At 40.6% G+C, this 21,234-nt stretch overlaps 1 protein-coding gene across 5 annotated transcripts in view; it reads left to right on the forward strand.

Moving 5' to 3' along the window:
• adam22 (ADAM metallopeptidase domain 22) overlaps window positions 1–21,234 on the forward strand; it is a 290,976-nt gene that overhangs the window by 210,755 nt on the left and 58,987 nt on the right. For all 5 annotated transcript variants that reach the window (XM_080210663.1, XM_080210672.1, XM_080210680.1 and 2 more), the window contains exons 19-23: window positions 980–1,030; window positions 1,121–1,184; window positions 7,691–7,796; window positions 9,624–9,743; window positions 15,825–15,993. In XM_080210663.1, the coding sequence (XP_080066789.1) occupies window positions 980–1,030; window positions 1,121–1,184; window positions 7,691–7,796; window positions 9,624–9,743; window positions 15,825–15,993 (510 nt within the window). The remainder of the gene's footprint in view (window positions 1–979; window positions 1,031–1,120; window positions 1,185–7,690; window positions 7,797–9,623; window positions 9,744–15,824; window positions 15,994–21,234) is intronic.

Genomic DNA, 21,234 nt, shown 5'->3' on the forward strand with positions numbered 1-21,234 from the left:
TGATAACAAAATAGTAGTTGATGTACCGATAAAGGAGTTGTGGGAGGGGGCCAGAGTAGGACTGGAACAAGGAATGCTCTACATAAGCCATAGACAGGCACAACTGGGAGTCATGCGGTGCCCATAACCACACCATTTATTTGGAGGAAGTGAGACGAGTTAAAAGAGAAGTTGTGGAGTGAGAGAACCAGTTCAGCCAAACGGAGGGAAATGGTGGTGGATGGGGATTGTTCAGACCTCGGTTTGAGGAAGAAGCAAAGAGCTAAGCATACCTAGCTAAGTAAGAGTTAACTACATATGTAATGTGACATGGTGGCACAATGGTTAGCACTGCTGCCTCACAGCGCCAGGCACCTGGGTTTAATTCTGACCCTGTGTGTGTTAGGTTAACTAACCATGCTAAATTGTTAGGGTCTGGGTGGGATTGTTGTCAGGTGTAGACTCAATGGGCCGAATGACTTTCTTCTGCACTGTAGGGATTCTGTGAATCCATGAATAGTGTGCTTAAACTGGACCATCTCGAGGGCAACATGACAGCTCAGAGACTATCTCTGTTGCTGTGCGGACACATGGATTTGGGCCTGTGTCTGTGGGAGTTTGCACGTTCTCCCCGTGGTTGCGTGGGTTTCCTCCGGGTGCTCCGGTTTCCTCCCACATCCCCCAAAGATGTGCTTTTAGGCTGATTGATTGGGTACTAAAATTGTCCCTAAATTGGACCTCCCTGATCCTCGCACGTTAGGCGTAGACTAAAATCATGAATAGGTCACTGAGATAGTAGGACGGCGGCGCGGGCTCGTTGGGCCGAAGGGCCTGTTTCCCGTGCTGTGTTGTTCTTTGTTCTTCTTTGTTCTTTGTTCTTTGTTCTTTGTTCTTTGTTCTATAATATGAATAAATACCAAACCATCTTGGTCCTATCATATCACCTCTGAAAATATTTAGCAGCATAATGCTAACCATTCTCTGTTCATTTTTTCTGAAGTGCCCGCCAAATATGCATAAAATGGATGGCTACGTTTGTGACAACAATCAGGTATATAATGGAATTTCATTTCTCCTTTGGTGATTGGATTGCTCTCTAAAGATTTTCTACTCTGTACTTATCTCATTGCATTTCTTTCAGGGACTTTGTTATGGTGGGAGATGTAAGACTAGAGAGCGGCAATGCAAATATGTATGGGGAGAAAGTAAGTAGAATGTCAATATTATGATAGAAATAAAGCCTTTCATATTTTGGTTTCTGTATTTTTGCTTTGCATTTGTCGCTTTACCTCAGTATTTTGAACGGTCCATTTGGGGAATGAATTAAGTGTGGAGATGCTGGCATTGGACTGGGATGGGCACAGTAAGAAGTCTCACAACACAGGTTAAAGTCCAACAGGTTTATTTGGTATCATGAACTATCGGAACGCTGCTCCCCCATCAGGTGAGTGGAGTGTTGGGTTCACAAACAGGCATATATAACATAGAAAAACTACAGCACAAACAGGCCCTTCGGCCCACAAGTTGCGCTGAATATATCTCTACCTACTAGGCTTACCTATAACCCTCAATCCTACTAAGTCCCATGTAATCATCCAGAAGTCTCTTAAAAGACCCTATCGAATCTACCTCCACCACCACCGCCGGCAGCCGATTCCACGCACCCACCACCCTCTGAGTGAAAAACTTACCCCTGACATCTCCTCTGTACCTACTCCCCAGCAGCCTAAACCCGTGTCCTCTTATGGCAGTCATTTCAGCCCTGGGAAAAAGACTCTGAGAATCCACCCGATCAGAACTTCTCAACATCTTATACACCTCTATCAGGTCAACTCTCATCCTTCGTCTCTCCAAGGAGAAAAAAACTGAGTTCCCTCAACCTACCCTCATAAGGCATGCCACCCAATCCAGGCAACATCCATGTAAATCTCCTCTGCACCCTTTCAATGGTTTCCACATCCTTCCTATAATGAGGTTACCAGACTGAGCATAGTACTCACTTGAACACAGTCCAAGTGGGGTCTGACCAGGGTCTTATACAGCTGCAATATATAGACATATAACGGACACCGCACGACAATCACCAAGCAGGAGTGTTCCCTTCCTGTCAGGGAACACTTCAGCCATCAATGGCCTCCGATCTTTGGGTAGGTGTCTTCCAAGGCGGCCTTCAAGACACGCGACAATGCACAATCGCTGGGCAGAAACCAATAGCCAAGTTCCGCATGCATGAGGACAGTCTCAACCGATATCTTGGGTTCATGTCACACTGTGTAACATTTGGCCTGGGCTTGCAAAATGCTATGAACTGCCCTGGCTTGAGACAATTTACACCTCTTTAACCTATGCTTAACCCTCTCGCCACTTGCATTTCCTGTACCTGTAAAGACTTGATTACCTATAAAGAACTTGCATTCCAACCATTACCTTGTAATTGATTCTTTATCTATATATGCCCTGTTTGTGAAACCAACTCTCCACTCGCTTGATGAAGGAGCAGCACTCCAAAAGCTCGTGATACCAAATAAACCTGTTGGACTTTAACCAGTGTTGTGAGACTTCTTACTATATTTTATAGGCAATTGGTTTTCACCTTTTTTCTTTGGAAATATTAGTTTCATTTGTAAAATTTTCAGAACATTAAATGTTTATGTTTATTTTGTATCTATTATTCCATCTAGTTTACAGCGCTGCCTCTAATGTTAAGTGTGCCCACTGGGTTAACAATGAAAACAATCCAAAAATCACTTTCAAAGCTGGAGACATCTCTCATTCAAATGTGGGTTTTCAGGGTCCACCAGGAAATGGCATGGTGGCACAATGGTTAGCAGTGCTGCCTCACAGCACCAGGGACCCAGGATTGATTTCTGGCTTGGGTCACTGTTTGTGTGGAGTTTGTACATTCTTCCCACGTCTGCATGGGTTTCCTCTGGGTGCTCCGGGTTTCTCCCCTAGTCCAAAGATGTGCAGTTAGGTGGATTACATAGAACACTACAGCACAAACAGGCTCTTCGGCCCACAAGTTGCTCCGATCACATCTATACCTACCAAGCCGTAGAACTATCTGTAACTTCCAATGCCATTAGATCCCATATACTCATCCAGAAGTCTTCTAAAAGACCCCAGCGAGTCCGTCTCTACCACCACCGACGGCAGCCGATTCCACTCACTCACCACCCTCTGAGTGAAAAACTTACTCCTAACATCTCCTCTGTACTTGCTTCCCAGCACCTTAAACCTGTGTCCTCTCGTAACGACCATTTCAGCCCTGGGAAATAGCCTCCGAGAATCCACCTTATCTATCCCTGTCAACATTTTATAAACCTCTATCAGGTTGCCTCTCAACCTTCGTCTCTCCAGGGACGAGGGTTGAGAGGCTTGGCCACGCTAAATTACCCCTTGGTGTATAGAGACGAGTAGGTTAGGGGAGATTAGCAGAGTAAGTACTTGGGGTTATGGGGATAGAGCAGGGTGGGTGGGGCCTGGGTAAGATGCTCTATTAAAAAGTTGGTGCAGATTTGATAGACTGAATGGCCTCCTTTTACACTGTAGGGATTCTTTGATTCTATGGTGGTCAGATAGTTAACTACCACTGACAGTACTTAAACTGGCTTTGTCATTTTGGACTTGGCCGCAAACAGAAAAACCTTTATCTGCACCAGGCACACAGTCTTCATATGGGTCTGTGTGGAACCTCACCCACATGGGGAAGGAGCCTCTTCAGACTGTCAGTCACAATCATGACTAAACTCATTGCATGTATCTAGTTGCTGTAATGTCATGTTTGTGACTTTGGAGCAATAGTAAATGTGCTGTTCCTTTATGGTCGTAAATATCAGCAGTACCATTTCAGCAGCAATGAAACCAAGGCCAAATATGGAATTCCGTGTCAGGAATTCGTTGCTTGCCAGCAAGAAATCCTTTGTGAAAATGAGTCCTTTGTAACATAATGAGTAGTGTTTTTAATACAATAGAATGTCAAATACCCAATCTGCCATGAGGAAGGTATATAAGCAGATATATTACAAGCTCAGATAAACAGTGGTTTCATTTTTTCTCTTTGTTCTTTCTCTTTTCATGTGTCAGGCTATATTTATTGCACGTGAGTGTTGTACAAATGAAAGCTAGTGTTCCATGTGTTTTACTTCTCTTTCTCTGCTCTTTCCTCATCTTGCTCCACACCCAGCTGGCAAAACTGGGAAGGGGCATTTAAAATGAGGGCAAACACATGTCCTCTCTAAGTCCACTGCCTCACCACCAGGTTACAAAATTAACCGGCAGCTTTGAGAAGATGGATTGAACATTCACCCCAAGTTGGCGAGTCTGCTGTTTAAAAATGCAGAAGAAGCCCCAAAGAGATAATTGGGACCCATTCTGCAATTGTTGTTGGATGCCTATGTGGTGATGTCTTTCTCATCTGGCCAAACACTGACCAGAGGGAGGGAGGGAGGGCTAAAAGATGCCTTAGTTGGTAAATCTTTCTTTGATTCACTCTCTGCGTATGTTTCTTCTTGTTTTGTTTCCCTTTAATATCACTAATCTGCTTCTAATCACTGTGTGTTTCTCTCGATTCATCTCCCTAACCCACCCTCATCTTTTTCCCTTTGCTGCCTCCTCCTTTCCCAAAGGCTTTGGAGGTGTCTGGGAAAAGGATAAGTCTTGAATGTTAACATAAAAATTGTTATTTAAACAGGATGCTGGAAAAGAGAAGTGAGCTCCATGGCAAGTTTTTAAATGAACTGTATATCATAGAATCTCTATAGTGAAAGAGGCCATTCAGCCTATCATTTCTGCACCAACCCTCCAAAGAGCATGTCGCCCAATTCCATTTCCTCTGCTCCATCCCCACACATCCACCATAGTTAATCCCCATATCCTACACAGTAGGGGCAATTTAGCATGGCCAATCCACCTAACCTGCACATCTTTGGACTATTAGATTAGAATCAGGCAAGGAATTGATTTGCACCTTGAGAGACAATATTCAACGGCCTAAGTAGTTTCCTGCTGATTAAAATATTGGGGAGTCGGTTAACTCAGTTGGCTGGATGGTTGGTTCATGATACGGCGCAATGCCAACAGTGCAAGTTAAATTCCTACTGAGGTTATTCATGAAGCCCCACCTTCACAGCCTTGCTAATCACCTGAAGGGTGGTGATTCTCACGTTAAATCATCACTAGTCAGCTCTCTCTCTCAAAGGGGAGAGCAGCCTATGGTCATCTGGGACTATGGCAACTTCACCTAATTAAAATATTACTAAGGCACATGAGCAAATGATGTACTATTTCTTCTCAACTTGACTGCTGTAATGTTGGATAGTGCTGCCCTCTCCTGGTATGGTTGGCTTTTGTCTCAAAGGGCACCTGTGACAAGTTATCACCTGTGGTCATTGTACAGCAGTTGTCTTCTTCATTTGGCTATCTTCTCTTCCTTCCTTTATCTGAACCTGTGTGCACCGTAAGCCCATTATTAGTTGTCTGCAACTACATCAATGGTGGTGAGTTTCACAGTCTTTAACACTGTATGAATAAACTCTTTCAGTCCGGAACTCGGAAATATCTTGGATGGGTAGGAAATGGCACACTGAAAATCTACTTTTGACAGGTTGTTGGCCAGTGGATTTTTCTTAGGATTGGAAATAAGTATGGAATTTTAGAGGCACAATTGTCAGCAACTATCTGTAGAGATTTTTTTTTTCCCTGGAGGTTTTGCAAAGACGGTCTCAGGAGGAAAATGGAGGGGAGCCTGGGACAGAGGAGACCGAAGCTTTCCTGTTCAGGCCACCAATTAAACTACAGGCAGAGCCCATTGGAACAATCAAATCTCAAGCACCATACTGAAAGAAGGATCCCACTGGCTGTTGGTAGATGTCCAAGGGGCCTGTTCAGAAAAGCAAGTTAAAATTCAGCATATCAGGATGGATGCCGGGCATTAGCAAGTTAATCAGCTGACCTGACCAAATTTCAGTTGACTGCCAACCTGCTTCCCCCTTTGGAAGAGTTATGAGCTCCCATTTTTGCAATCTTGAGTTGAATTTTATGTGTGCCCAATGGGTTTGTTTCCACACGGGAGGCACCACCTTTTTGTCCACCTTCGAGCTCAACTCCATAATAATGGGGTGTGGGTGGGTACTGAAATCAGCAGTTGACCTGCAATATTTAAATGAACAATTGATCCTGATAATATGCTGTCCAATAAGCAGAAGGGCAGTAGCAGGAAGACCCACGTTTTAAGCAGAAATGTTTAAGGGGGGTGGTGAGGGTTGCCCTTTGCTGATATGGGGCAGCACCCCATTTAGTTTGAAACCCTCCTTCCTTCTGACCCATTTCATCTCTTAAATCCACCCCCTAGCCCCCATTACGCTTCTCCCTAATCTTCCCACACCCTCATGATCCTGAACTGCTCCTTGCCTTCCCCCACTCATCCCTCCCCCATCCCAATTTATTCCACCCCTTGTGTTAGTAGGTGGACAGGTGTAAGCAGTGCCAAGGAATACCGATGTTGTCCCTTAACATTGAATTATACCCTATTAAAGGACACATAGTCATTTGTACTTCTGTTGTAAACCCAGCCTAAAACAGCAGGTGTGTATTGGCAGATATCCGGTATTTAGGCTTGCTACTTTTAACAACTGAAATCTTTGAAATCCTATAATCTTGAAAAGTAGATGATGGGCAGATCTTGACACAATTGCCAACATATACCTGCTGGGAAGCTCTCAATGGTCCTTGTATGCTTTCCAGAACAAAGGGGAGGTGCAATGATTTTCACACCATGAGAGACACATCATAGGTTCCTGGCTCTCAAAATTAGTCTAGCTCTAATTGTGGTGCTTAGTCCCTCCCACATCCACTAAAAGCAGAGAGGTGCAACCATGAAATTTGAATATTACAATTGTTATTTTTTCTTCTCCCTTTTTATATCCAGGCCACGAATATGGCTTAACTTCCTATGTGGTTCCCATACCTATCAGTCAGGTATAACCTTTCTCAGGTGTAGTTCTGCTGAGCATAAGCCAGGTTCCATCAAAGACCTGTGACATGGGAACCCCTGACGTAGGGATTCTCTGCCCTACCTTATGACAGTGAACATGCTTAGTGTGGATGGGTGCTCCCCCCCCAGCACCACCATCCCCCCCCCGCCCCTGCCAAACTCCTTAGTCCCCGTCACAACTAGCATACATACATCCTCAATTTAATACCAGTCCAAAGATGTCCAGGTTAGGTGGATTGCTTATGCTAAATTGTCCTTTAGTACCCAGGGATTTGTAGGTTAAGTAATTAGCTGTGGGGTTACGAGGTGGGATGGGGTTATGGCCTGGATGAGATGCTCTTTCAGAGAGTCAGTGCAGACATGATGGGCCAAATGGCCTCCTTTTGTACTGTAGGAGTTCTGTGGTTCTATGATACTAAAATAGCTGCAGATTTTCGTGACCTGCGTGTATGTTTTAGCATGATTATATTTTTGTTACATACATCACTAACCCTCGAATTCCGTAAGGTCTTTTTACATATTTGCATTCAATTTACACTGGATCTTTTGCAAGGTTTGTCTATCTATCAATAGGTCATTCTATAATCGTCCACTCTTCCTCTTTTCATGATGTGAATCTTCTTTATGCTTTTGGGTTTTGATGGCATTTGTTTTCTTCCTTTTGATTTCTTTTAATGATTTTTGTTAGCAATTAAAATATAATCATTTGTTTCTTAGAAGCAAGAGCTGCAGACAAGTTGTGTTATGAAAAGCTTAACATTGAAGGAACTGAGAAAGGAAACTGTGGCAAAAACAAGGACACCTGGATCCAGTGCAATAAACAGTAAGTGAATTCCTCATCCTACACCATTTTTTATGTAATAATATCGTCATTGAAGTTTTTTGTTAACAGATCAGAATCTTTCAAAACACTTCACACAATAAATTCATTTGGAAGTGAAATGATTGGTGTCATTTAGACAAACATCAACCACTGCTCTTACTTGGATTATTGTTTTTTGTCAGGACATTAATTATTCCTGTCTCATTACACATTACCATGTCTAACATAGCCTATTCTCTAGTTGCTTCCAGAGTGTATGATTCTAAGAAAACCTGATTCATATACACTCTGTGAGCTCATCCTGTGGGCTCCCTTTCCCAGTTTGATTCATCCAATCGATATGAGGTTTAAAATCTGCCACAATTATCCACAAATCCCCCATTGATTCTTGATTTATGTCCTGAAAGCCCAGATCTCCATTAATTTGTTGAAACTGCACACAAAGGAAAACATTGCTCAATTAGATTTTTTCCTTACATTTATTTTGTCAATGGCTCAATGTTTACTTACACCTGTTGAAATGGTGTCAAGTGATTATAGTTTTTGCTTTTGATACTTTAAAGATCTGGCTGATTGAAACTTTTTTAGAATTGTAGTAACATCAGACTTTTAAAGAAACGTATGAATAGCTGATTTTTTAAAAGCTTTTTAACCCCACATGTCATTGTTACTTAGAATTCATTGTTTTTTACAGAATATATACTGGATGAATGGAATGAATGTTATTGCCACATTGATGTGATCCTGTTAGTAATGAAATGTTGTATTTCACTGCAATCTATAATACTGTAAAAGAAAGAAAAGCTGCAGAAGTTAAGTAAATGAATCTACTCATTGCACAATATTCAACAACATTCACAACTCTTCAGATACTGAAGCAATCCATGTTCAAATGCAGCAAGATCTAGGAAATATCCTGGATTGTGCTGAAAAGTGGCAAGTAATGTTCACACCACATAGTGCCAAGTAATGACCATCTCCAACAAAACAGAATCTAACCATTGCCCCATGTCATTCAAGGGAATTGCCATCACTAAATCTCCTATGATCAACATCCTGGAGGTTACTGTTGATAGAAACAGAACTAGACTAGCTATATAAATCCTGTGGCAAGAGACTCATCTCCTAACTCACCAAAGCCTCTCTACCATCTGCAAGGCACAAATCAGGAGTGTGATAAAATATTCTCCCCTTGCCTGATAAGTGTAGCTCCAACTACACTCAAGAAGCTCAACATCATCCAGGACAAAGCAGTCTGCTTGATTGACACCCCATCCACAAAACATTCAATCCCTCCACCACCAACACACCCTGGTAGCAGTGTGTATCATCTACAAGATGTACTGCAGGGACTTACCAAGGCTCCTTAGGCAGTACCTTCCAAACCCACAACCATCTAGAAGGACATAGATACACAGTACACCACCACCTGCAGATTTCGCTCCAAGCCACTCAATTATCCTGACTTGGAAATATATCACCTTTCCTTCACTAACTCAGGGTTAAAATCCTGGAACTCACTCTCCAACAACACTGTAGATGTACCTCCACATGTACTGCAGCAGTTGAAGAAAGCAGCTCATCACCACCTACACTAGGGCAATTGGAGATGGGCAATAAATGCCTTCCTTAACTATTTTGAATTTTAATGCCATTTGTTTACTTCAAATTCTGCCAATGGTACAAGCATAACTACTGCTACATGGTTCCAAAAGATGCAAAATACACAAAATGTAACAATCCATTTGTATATATGAGCAATCAGATACTGTGTACAAAATTAATCTTGCAATTAGAATGAATCAGACTGCCTTTCATTTAATGCAGAGATGTACTATGTGGCTATTTGCTGTGCGATGATACAACTGGTGTGCCAAGAATAGGCGAGCTCTCAGGTGATGTGACCATCTCTACCTTCCTACAGAAACACAAACATTACAACTGCAGGTAATTTACTATATATCTGATATACAAGCTACAGGTCAAGAAGTTTCCTTCCTGTGATTGTGCGTTACATATTTATAATGAGTTGGGCTTTGATGAATAAAGTTACCTTGGATGACGATAGTGGAAATGAATTAACAAAAGAACATATCAACATGCAGATTAGGAGCAGAAGTAGGCCACTCGGCCTCTCGAGCTCACTTCACCATTCTGTAAGATCATGGCTGATCTAATTTTAACCTCAACTCCACCTTCCTCCCTTCCCCTTGAAAACTTTTGCCCCGCCTCGCAACAAAATTGTAAAATAAATGCACAGTATTATTTTCCTCATAAATAGTTCATTAGTGCAACAACGTAAATTGTCTAATCCAAAACCCTCACACACAATTGTAAATTGGGAAATCAGGCACTTCATTTTCCAGTGAACAATTTGAACAAATTCAGCCTTCTCTGAAGTTTGGAAGAATGATCTTATTGATATGTTTAACTCTTCGAAGGCTTGACTGGATAAATCCCGAGAGACTGATTCCCCTGGCTGGATACTACTTACCACTGGATCAAAATCTCAGCATAAAGGGTCAGCCATTTAGATTGACATGAAAAATAATCCTTGCATTCAGAGATTTGTGAATCTTTGAGATTCCTTATCCCTGAGGATTCTTGATGTTACGTCATTGTGCAGGATTTTCCACCCCCCGTTTTCAGTGGTAGGGAAGGCCTGTGAATCCAACCGGAATACAAAAATGGTTTTTACACTGGCGGGATTCCCCATTGATATAGTGCCCAACCTTACCAATTACACAATACATAGAGAATTACACAATTGTCATCAACTTCAAGAAGTGTAAAGGAGAACATGCCCCTGTCTACATCAATGGAGATGAAGTAGAAAGGGCCGAGAGCTTCAAGTTTTTAGTTGTCCAGATCACCAACAACCTGTCTTGGTACCCCCCATGTCAACACTATAGTTAAGAAAGCCCACCGACAGCTCTACTTTCTCAGGAGCCTAAGGAAATTTGGCATGTCAGCTATGACTCTCTCCCAACTTTTACGGATGCACCATTGAAAGCATTCTTTCTGGTTGTATCACAGCTTGGTATGGCTCCTGCTCTGCACAAGATGCAAGAAATTACAAAAGGTCGTGAACGTAGTCCAATCCATCACGCAAACCAGCCTCCCATCCATTGACTCTGTCTACACTTCCTGCTGCCTCAGCAAAGCAGCCAGCATAATTAAGGACCCCACACACCCTTGACATTCTCTCTTCCACCTTCTTCCATCAGGAAAAAGATGCAAAAGTTTGAGGTCGTATACCAACCGACTCAAGAAAAGCTTCTTTCCAGCTGCCATCAGACTTTTGAATGGACTTACCTTGCATTAAGTTGATCTTTCTCTACACCCTAGATATGACTGTAACACTGCATTCTTCATTCTCTGGTTTCCTTCTCTATGAACGGTATGCTTAGTCTGTATAGTGTGCAAGAAGTAATACTTTTCACTGTATGCTAATACATGTAACAATAATAAATCAAATCAAAAATAAGGTTGCTGCCATGAAAGGTTGGAAGCCCCGTTAACATCCACAAAGCAGACCTCCTGCCGCAACATCTTCCCCACGTTCCCACATAGGGAATTCCACCTCCACCTGCTGGCATGACGTCATGTTGATGGGGTTTACAACAGGTGTTGACAAACAGATCTGGCAAACAGAACGCACAGGTAGGTACAACTTCTCGGGAAGGGAGGGTCATGCCTGGGCAGTACCCTGGCCACTGCAGTTCCAGGAGGGGTTTCTGTTGGGGAGGTTTGTGGATGGCGGTTGTGTCAGGGTGCATTGTGTTCCATGGGTAGGAGGACTGGGGGGTCGGGGGGGTGGGGGAAGGGAGATCTGTGTCCATGAGGGGGGGGGTGTTCTTTTTTTTTTGGGGAGGGGGTGACCCTTAAAAACAGCAGAGACCGATGTTGCTAGCAGTCCAGCTGCTAGCTACCGTGGAACACTTCCATTCCATTTCTTTCTCTAAGTGTTAGAAAATATGGCGTGAAAGCCCAACAGGGCATCTGGTGGGTTTTTTCCATTCAAGGCTACATTTAGGAAGAAGGTTTGAAATTCCACCCATTAAATGTATTTAAAACAAATAATTTTAAAACATTGATGGATATGGGGAGTAGGTGGGAAAGTGGGTTCAAGAGCCTGAAGGTCTGATCAGCCTACACATGCTCCCATTTTTTAGGTTCTTAAAAATCAGATCCGAGCTCGCCTTTAATGCATTTTTTTGCAAGAGCACCTCCTGTTTGTAACATCAAAGCACGTCCAATGGGCCATCAATTATCAGTTACTAGTTCAATTTCTGTCTGCAGCACAACTTTCCCTTTAATGATGATCAATAGCTCTTTAAGATTGTTCCTGCAACAGATTTTATGCTCCCAAGCCAAACTTGCTGTCAGCCAAGCTCTTTTTTTTTCCCTTCGTGGGACATGGGCATCACTGGTTGGCCAGAATTTATTGCCCATCCCTAGTTGTCCAAGGGCAGTTGAGAGTGAACCACATTCCTGTGGCTCTGGAGTCTGTAGGCCACACCAGGTAAGGACAGCAGATTTCCTTCCCTAAAGGACATTAGTGAAACAGATAGGTTTTTCCGACAATCGACAATGGTTTCACGGTTGTCAGTAAATTTTTAATTCCAGATATTTTTTATTGAATTCACATTCTACCATCTGCCATGATGGGAGTTGAGCCCAGAACATTAGCCGAGTTTCTGGATTAATAGTCTAGCGATAATACCACTAGGCCATCACCTCCCCATTATCTTCCTTATCTATAACTTAATCCTGGGCATTGGGATACAAAGTGTAGCACAAGTGCATCTGCATCACAATTGTGTATGTAGCCCATTTTTCTAATAGTAAATCTTTCCCCCTTTACAAAAAAGCTGGGCATAATTTTTACTTGCAGCTAGGACAGGATATCGGGAATACTGATTGACTTGCTCAATTTAATGCCGACCTAATCTCAAGGAAAAGAAATATTTGAGTGGGGTAAATAATTGTGACTGCTGGCATTCAGGCCCTAACGAAAATGAAAGCTTCTGTTAGACTGCCAGTAGTCATCAATGATAACATTTAATAGTGACTGCCTGTAGTTGGGGTCAAATCATTTCCTATAATTTACCTATTTAGTCATTTTAATTGAATTCACTGCCAAGCTTGATTGGGTATTTGTTGTATTGCATAGTGTTTGCAGTTAATTACACATGAGATGATTATTAAACATTTACTTTACAATTTCACTCCATTGTTATGTTTTGTGCAGTGACATCATTAAATTTAATTTTACCCTCATGTTTTTAAATGAACTACTGGTCATTCGAGCTTAACTTCCCACACAGTTTTTACAAAATGGGAAGCAGAAAAAGCACCTTTTTTTTTGCAAATAAAGCATAAGCTGCTTTTTAAAATTCTCATAATATTCCTTAATTCCCTTTCTTCTCCAGAAAGACATATAAAATGTCCCTTGAGCCCACAGACGCTGCCCATTTCAATGGTCATCCTGGATAACTCATCCCACAATTCTATTACTCCTAGGATGATAAAACATCTGTCTCCTTATCCATAATTGTTAAGTTGTTACTTGATATTTGAAACCGTGACTACAAATGAAGACTTTGACCGATTTGGACAGTTCCCTTCACAATTTGAGCAAAATAATCTTGAAATCTTCATTGCCAAAGATACAAGCTCAGTTACCTTGACTGCAGCTATCAGTCTCTCCTGTTCAGCTGGCAAACTCAAGTCATGCTGCTGACTGCACTTGCATAGTATTAAGGGCAAAGGATAACTAATTTGTAATGTCAGGAGGGTAGGTGGGACTGTCCACATACTCAGATGTTGGAAAGAATGAAAAATAAATTCATGAATTTATGTAGATGTTCAGAAAATATGACTTGACGCAGAACTGGACTCAATAACTGTTGCATATCTATCCCCAATATAAAGTCCAAGTATTTGGAGCTATTTAATTTAAATATTGTATCTCTCACTTTAATGCACCAGGAAGTCCCCCAACTTATATTGTCTTTTTTTCACTTTAATATACAGTTTATGCTGATTTCTAATAATGTAAAATTGGATGTTTAATTGCAGCCTTAAGTTTCTAATACTTGGATCACTTCAACTGCTGTTTATACCCTTTTAAGTGTATCACTTATGATCAGATGATAAGTATATATAGTACTCCAGAGGCCTGGTTTTCTACAACAGCTGAAGAACCACTTTTGATTTGTATTTTCCCCATCTGTTAATAGAACCAAGCAACTAATTGTTTCCTTTTACTTTGTCCTAGCTCTCTAATATACTCTTGGCTTCAACCATTTATGTATCACCATAATTGAATGAATAACTTCATTGGTTCTTGTCTTTCTTGCCAATTATTCCATAACTACCCACATTGAAATGTATCTTCCATCTATTGGTCTAGTTACTTAAAAGATCTAACTACTCCACATCTGGTTCATATTTTACTTTTCCAGCCAATTTTTGTCTATATAATATAAATACATCGCGTTTCCACGTATTGATGTCAATTAATATCTGCTTTCACACTTCACCTCCATCACTCATCAGAATCACAATTGTGAAAACTTATCTGAAAATCTGAGTGTATTGTAACACCAAATTAGCGGGCAGGGGAAAGATGGTTAAGATTATAAAAAGCAGTTTCGTTTGACACAATGGAAAGGAGTCTCTGGTCCTTCCGGAGTTTGGAAAGGAGGTAATGGGAACCAAAAACCTCAGGATAGGCAGATTGCTGGTTTCCAAATCCCATTCACCATGTTGGCATTTTGGCTAAGCTGGATTCGAAGTCCAACAAGACCACCTGTCCACACACAGCAAACAGTTAATCTCATTAAGAGCATGGTTAACAGTGGGCATTGGTGGACAATGGAGTATCATTCAACTGCTAGGAGGCAAACACTCAGTCACGGGCTAGGGTGTCAGTGCTTCAGGCTTGACACTCCACCGGTAAGGGGATACTGCCAAAAGTCCTGTAAAGGGATTCCTCAGCTGCCCCATCCATCCTTACAGCAACATAGCTCTGCTATTTCTATTCCTTGAACGATTTCTTAGAAAGTGCTATGGAGGAACCTCTCATTCAACCCACCATTCATTGTAGCCACTGCTCCTCTTAAGCTGGAAAGCCACTGATTATCTCTCCAGCTTTGAGAACCTGCTCACAGCACACAACTGGACAGGGAAGCTATCGCCATGCCAATTAGAGGATTCCCCCAGTCAAACTCCCAAAGAATGATCGTTTCCCTCTGGGGTGTGGATAGGGCCCTGTTTTCAGTGCCTGAATAAGAATTCAGTCCAACATTCTTTGAATCCATACCAATTGTTTTTCAGCAAGATCTGCAATATACCTGTACTTGTAGATTCAATATATTTATATTAAGTAGAAGACGTTGTTCCCCTGTTTCTTGGCCTTTTCATATGCTCAACTGCACAATAAAGCATTAGGTCAGGATATTTGAGGTAAATCTCCTGGGCTGGGAATTCCTGCTCCCATTCACATCGGGTGGATTCAGCAACAGGAGCAGAAAATATGGCTAGAAATCCAAAGTCGCATTTCATGGCGACATGAAAGTATGAAGTGATCATTTCCTTCCCCCCTCAGTGGTTGGTCACATTTCTAACCCTTCAATGTTGGGACCCTCATTGGAATATATTTGCATCTCATTACTGGGCCCATTCCATAGAATCATACTCCTTTACCTAAAAATCCATTCACAGTGGTCCATTACTTAGCAGAATTTCTTCGTAAGTTTTGCCATTGTGAATTTAGGCTGGGAACTCACTTTAGAATATTTGTTTTAATCTAACTGTTTAAATCTCTTGACATTATTTTAAATTTGAAATGCCTGATTTAAAGATTTTGTTACAACTTTGTAAAATTCTTACAAATTTTAATTTAAATTAAATTTACAATTTAAAAATTTGTAAAAAAAATTCAGTGTTTTACATGAACATCTTTGTCAATGTGCCAAGCAATCCAACTACTTTGTAATATTGTTCTGTTGTGTTTTCTAGTGGTGGCCATGTCATATTAGATGAAGTCACAGATCTGGGATATGTGCAAGATGGAACTCCTTGCGGACAGGACAGGATGTGCATCAATCACAAGTGTCTTCCGCTGAAAGCATTTAATTTCAGTACCTGCCCTGGAGCTAGTGGTGCAAGAAAATGTTCAGGACATGGGGTAGGTTTATAAAAAAGTTCCATTATTCAACAATTAGTGACTGTGCTGGAGACTGAGTAATTACCATCACCAGTTGTACTGGTGCCTGATTTTCTTATTACTTCTGTTAACATGAATCTAGAAGTTATCCTGTCTTTCTTGACCCAGATAAATGGCAATTACTGACTGGATGAGGATTAATATAGCTACTGCCTCTAATCATTTATGGGAAAAAGTAGTCTATTCACTAGTAAGCCTTGATGACTGATTTCAATTTTACATATTTTGAATTTAAACACTCCTAACAAAGCAGGTAAGTTAGCTAGACAAGTTTGCTCGAAAAACAATGAAACTCATTAAATTCAATAATGAGAAATACATTTTTAACTTATTCTATGAGAGTTTCAGATCATAAGATTAAATGTTGTCTAGTATTCATGCAAGTCATTCTGTTTTGTTACCTTGTAAAACTGTCAATTAATATTCCTATATCTATATGCGAAGAGTGTATTTGGATTATAAACTCATACTGTATAAAGAAATAAAAAGATACACTTATGGTGAATTCAAACATTTAGTAAAATTAATATATAATGCACAAATTTAAGATTATTTTGGTAATGGTGAATTTCCCAATTGCCTGCTATCAGTCTGATGTTCCTAAACATGGTTTTATACTTTTGCCTTCAGAGATTTTTTCTTCACTCAGGGAATCTCACTACCATATATGTTCATTTTTTTTTCAAAATCTAGTGTTGTTGTTACATTGTAGATATTTACTTGTTGAAGACTTTCAATGACACATTAAACCTGCCTTTTAAGTTCACAAGTGGAGTTTTGTTTTTGCCTTCATACTTCTGTTATCAATTACTGAAAGGTTAATCGAAATATTCTTTATTGGCGAAGTTGTGCGTCTGTTTAAGAAATGTGTTCACTTAAAATACAAACATAATCTGTTTCCTGCAAAATGGTCACCAATTCTTCGTTCATCATTTGTTACAGGACGATCACACTCGGTTCTATTTGGTGATACTTCTTGCTCTCCTGATATGCGGACATTGGTAGTCCAGGATAATAGAACATAGCAGCTTTCTAAGTTTAACCTGCAGTGAGAGTGACTCATATTCAAAAAGTTGCAGATATATAGCCTGAATTATCATGTAACTTAAAAATTTTTTTTATCATTATTATTTTGGACCTGTCTTGCCTGTTATATTTATATATGCTCTGAATGTTCATAATTGCATTTTTCAAAAATTATTTTGTAATGCTGATTTTTTTTTTATGTTACATGAAATGAATATAAACGGTCAGATTCACAATCACAGTTAAAACAAGTACCATAGACGTATATCGGGCAGAATTTTTGGGCTTCCCTGTGGCATGTTTTCCAGAGGTGGCTCACCACTGGCTGCCGGCAGGATCTTCCAGTCCTGCCAATGTCTGTGGGTTTTGTGTGGCTCACCTATCACAACATCAAAGAACCAGCCATGGAGGTGTCGCCTTCAGCGGGGCCAGAAGATCTGCCGGTGGGAAGAGTGTGAAAATCTCACCCATGAATTGCGCATTATAGCATTTATCTTAATCTTTCTAACTGAGAGTCCTATTGTCAAAATAATTGTCCCAAACAAATGCTTTAATTATTTACAAAAGCTTTAATTAGCACATTGAAGAATCTTAAACAGCGCTCCCTTAGTTGCTGATGTTAAAAAAATTTGCTTAGAAGTAACAGAATTTTCCTACCTAATGATTGCTACTTCCATTGCAAAATAGAATTAATTTTCCAAAGAAGGTGCATGTGCAGAAAATGGTAAGTATTGTTTGAGCCGAATTTATAAGATTGATAATTATAATTTGCTGTTGTTTGCAATGAGACACGACGAACATCTTCCCAAATGACTAACTTCCTTTTAACATTGATATATTCTATTCACTGTGTACACTTAAATAAATGTTTTAATTTATTATGTTTTCACTAAAGTGATGATTAATCGCACAAATGAATGGAGCTGAATAGCATGGGGTTTAAAAATACATGCGACATTGTGTATGAATTATGCTTTCAGTGGTTTACCATCACCTTTGTGCCTTAAGTGAAATATCAAAGATTTTATTAACAGAAAAGTTTATTTTATATCAGCTTATATTAATACTTACAATCCACATGTCCACGTGGAGAAATTTTTACCTTATCTGGACTTCGTCCATTACTTGAAAATACCACAAGTGAAGATTATAGTGTACATAGAAATGATGTGTAGGTTGACTTGGCAGAACAAAATACTTCATTAGTTTCCTAATTTATAATTAATGTGCTTCATGTTAGAAAAATAGAAACAGATTTTCCCAGCCTAGGCAGCAGGTTTCACTGCCGAGCAATAGTGTTCCGACGCAAGGTCATCTGAAATGTTAACTCTGCTCTCATTCCACAGATGTTGCCCAAGCTGCTGTATATTTCCAACACTTTCTGTTTTTATTTCAGATTTCCAGTATCTGCAGGATATTTTCGTCTTTTTTGTGGCTAATCATTCAGTTATAGGAATATCCTCTACTTCAGAGCTTTCTGTAGTACCTCCATTTTTAACAGTCATGGTGATCCAACCTGAGAGCAGCAATGCCACCATAACAGAAAAACTTCAATTCTAGAGAAATACCAAGGCAGTTCTAAGAACTGAGTGTGTATAATAGATTTCTATGTACAGTGTTTTAAAATATTGTGCACCAAGTAATCTATTATTAAAGGTTCTGAAATGCTATTAACTTGAGCATAGTTCATTACCCAGCTACCATACTGATACAAAACATACCAACCTGGATTTTTTTTTAAATGTGCTGTGAGCATTTCTTGTAAGGTCAGCATATGTTGCAAAGCCCTCATTGCACTTGAGGAGGGGGTGATGAGCTGCCTTCTTGAGCTATTGTAGTCCATTTGGTGTGGTTTTGCCCATGGTGCTGTTAGGAAGGGGGTTCAAGGTTTCTGATCTGGTGACTGCAAAGGAATGGCAGTACATTTCCAAGTCAGGATGGTGTGCTGCCTTTATCCTTTTGGGTGGGGTGGCAGAGCTTGCACACTTGAAACGTCTGACAAACGAGGCAGTGCATGTTGTATATACATTAGTTACACATTGCTGCCATGTACTGGTGGTGGAGGGAATGAATGTATAATGTGGTGGATGGGTGGCAATCAATGGGTGGCTGCTTAGTTGTGCATGGTGTTGAGCTTCTTGTGTGCTATTGGAGTTGCAAGTGAAGAGTATTCCATTGTACCTTGTGCCTTGTAGATGGTGGACAGGCTTTTATGATTCTGGATGTGAGTTAACCATCAAGATAGAGAGTGAAATAACTGATTCTAAGACGAGGATCCTCAGTCTAAAGAAAGGAAACTACGGTGGTATGAGGTGCAAGTTGGTTATGATGGCTTGGGAAATGCTACCTACAGGGATGATAGTGGATCGGCAATGGCAAACATTGAAAGAGCGCATGAGTGAACTGCAACAGTTGTTTGTTCCTGCCTGAAGCAAAAATAAAATGGGAAAGGTGGCCAAACCATGGCTTACAAACAAAATTGGAGATAACATTAAATCAAAGGAAGAGGCATACAGATTGGCCAGCAGAAAATAGCAGACGTGAGGAATGGAAGCAGTTTAGAATTCAGCAAAGGAGGACAAAGGGATTGATGAAGGGGAAAATAGAATACAAGAGTAAGCTTGTGGGTAGCATAAAAACTGACTGTACAATCTTTTATAGGTATATGAAGAGAAAAAGATTGGTGAAGATAAATGTAGGTCCTTTACAGTCAGAAACAGAGGAATTTATAATAGGGAACAAAGAAATGGCAGACCAACTAACTGCATACTTTGGTTCTGTATTGGCAAAGGAGGTCATAAATAACGTACCAGAAATGTTGGGGAACACAGGGTTTAATGAAAGGGAGGAACTGAAAGAAATCAATAGGAAGATGGTGTTGGGAATAGTGATGGGATTGAAGGCCGATGAATCCCAGGGGCCTGATAATTTATTTACCTCTGAGTACTTAAGGAAGTGAGCCAAGAAATAGAGGATGCATTGGTGGTCATCTTCCAAGATTCTATAGGCAAGGTCTCACATAAGAGCATGTATAATTAAAGTGCATGAAATTGGGGTGGTGTATTAAGATAATTAGAAAACAGGTTGCAGACAGGAAACAAAGAATAGGAATAAACGTGTGTTTTTCCAGATAGCAGGCAGTGACAAGTGGGGTACCACAGGGATTAGTGTCAGGAGCCCTGCTATTTATCATGTATATTAATGATCTAGATGAGGGAATTATTCCAAATTTGCAGGTAACACCCAGGGTGAGCTGTGAGGAGGATGCAGAGATGCTTCAGTGTGATTTGGACAAATTGAGTGTGTAGGCAAATACATGGCAGCTGCAGTATAACATGGAAAAATGTGAGGTTATCCACTTTGGTAGCAAAAACAGGAAGGCAGATTATTAATTGAATGGGTATAGATTGAGAGAAGGGAATATGCAATGAAACCTGGGTATCCTTTTACACCTGTCTCTGAAAGTAGGCATGCAGGTGCAGCAGGCGGTGAAGAAGTCAAATGATATTTTGGCTTTCATAGGAAGAGGATTTGAGTACAGGAGCAGGGATATCTTGGTGCAGTTTTAGTGGGTCTTGGTGAGATCACACCTGGAACATTGTGTGCAGCTTTGGTCTCCTTATCTGAGGAAGGATGTTCCTGCTATGGAAGGAATGCAGTGAATGTTTACCAGATTGATTCCTGGGATGGCAGGACTGACAAATGAGGAGAGATTGAGTCGGTTAGGATTATATTCACTGGTGTTTAGAGGAATGAGGGGGGAATAAAAGCTGTAAGATTCTAACAGGACTAGACAGGGTAGATGCACGAAGAATGATGGTGAGATAGTCTAGAATTAGAGATCATAGTCATATGATGTAAACCATTTAAAACTGTGATGAGGAGAAATTTCTTCACCTAAGAGTTGTGAGCCTGTGGAATTCTCTACCACAGAAAGGTGTTGAGGCCAAAACATTGCATGTTTGAAAGGAGTTAGGTATAGCTTTTAGGATTAAAATGATCAAAGGATATGGGAAAGTAGGAACAAGTTACTGAGTTGGATGATCAGCCATGATCATAATGAATGGGAGCGCAGGCTCAAAGGGCCTATTCCTGCTCCTATATTCTCTGCCTCTGTTACTTATTGCACATTTCACTGACAAAGGGTTGTCCAGACTCGAAACGTTGGCTCTGTTC

The sequence above is a fragment of the Carcharhinus amblyrhynchos genome, chromosome 2 (genome assembly GCF_965287045.1).
Source record: "Carcharhinus amblyrhynchos chromosome 2, sCarAmb.v2.hapA, whole genome shotgun sequence".
Taxonomy (NCBI): domain Eukaryota; kingdom Metazoa; phylum Chordata; class Chondrichthyes; order Carcharhiniformes; family Carcharhinidae; genus Carcharhinus; species Carcharhinus amblyrhynchos.